General features: G+C 47.0%; 1 protein-coding gene across 2 annotated transcripts in view; it reads right to left on the reverse strand.

Moving 5' to 3' along the window:
- The window catches only part of LOC107307400 (very long-chain acyl-CoA synthetase-like), a 46,664-nt gene that overhangs the window by 23,323 nt on the left and 22,255 nt on the right, over positions 1-1,086 (reverse strand). For both annotated transcript variants that reach the window (XM_032441804.1, XM_015850912.2), the window contains one exon: positions 392-516. In XM_032441804.1, coding sequence (XP_032297695.1) covers positions 392-516 — 125 coding nt within the window. The remainder of the gene's footprint in view (positions 1-391; positions 517-1,086) is intronic.

Here is a 1,086-nt window from a genome sequence, read left to right on the forward strand (position 1 = left end):
CACCCCATATATCCCCCTATATGTCCCCCATATATCCCCCTATACATTGTCCCTATGGATCGCATACCTTGGCTGTGTTACACAGGTACCTCAGCAGCTCCCCCACCCCATATATCCCCTTTACACCCCATATATCCCCCCTACACCCCATATATCCCCCTACACCCCATATATCCCCCTATATGTCCCCTATATGTCCCCCATACATTGTCCCTATGGATCCCATACCTGGGCTGTGTTACACAGGTACCTCAGCAGCTCCCCCACCCCATATATCCCCCCTACACCCCATATATCCCCTATACACCCCATATATCCCACTCTACACCCCATATATCCCCCTATATATCCCCTATATGTCCCCTATAGGTTGTCCCTATGGATCCCATACCTTGGGTGTGTTACACAGGTACCTCAGCAGCTCCCCCACGTACTGGATGACGGTGACGTTGTATTTCCTACAGTCGGCCCAGAACTGGGAGGCCGAGAACTTGGATCTCAGCACACACGTGGCTCCTATGGGGTATATACCACATATAGGGACCATATATAGGGACCATATATAGGGACCACATATAGGGACCACATATAGGGACCGTATATAGGGACCATATATAGGGACCACATATAGGGACCACATATAGGGACCATATATAGGGACCACATATAGGGACCGTATATAGGGACCACATATAGGGACCATATATAGGGAACGTATATAGGGACTATATAGGGACCATATATAGGGACCCCATGTATGGACCCCATATATATAGACGGCATATATGGACCCCATGTATGGACCCCTAATAGGGACGGCATGTATGGACCACATATAGGGACCACATATAGGGACCATATATAGGGACCGTATATAGGGACATTATATAGGGACTATATAGGGACCGTATATAGGGACTATATATAGGGACCATATATAGGGACCATATATAGGGACTATATAGGGACCGTATATAGGGACTATATATAGGGACCATATATAGGGACCAGATATAGGGACCAGATATAGGGACCATATATAGGGACCACATATAGGGACCATATATAGGGACCATATATAGGGAC

Source organism: Coturnix japonica, unplaced genomic scaffold (assembly GCF_001577835.2).
Source record: "Coturnix japonica isolate 7356 unplaced genomic scaffold, Coturnix japonica 2.1 chrUnrandom582, whole genome shotgun sequence".
Taxonomy (NCBI): domain Eukaryota; kingdom Metazoa; phylum Chordata; class Aves; order Galliformes; family Phasianidae; genus Coturnix; species Coturnix japonica.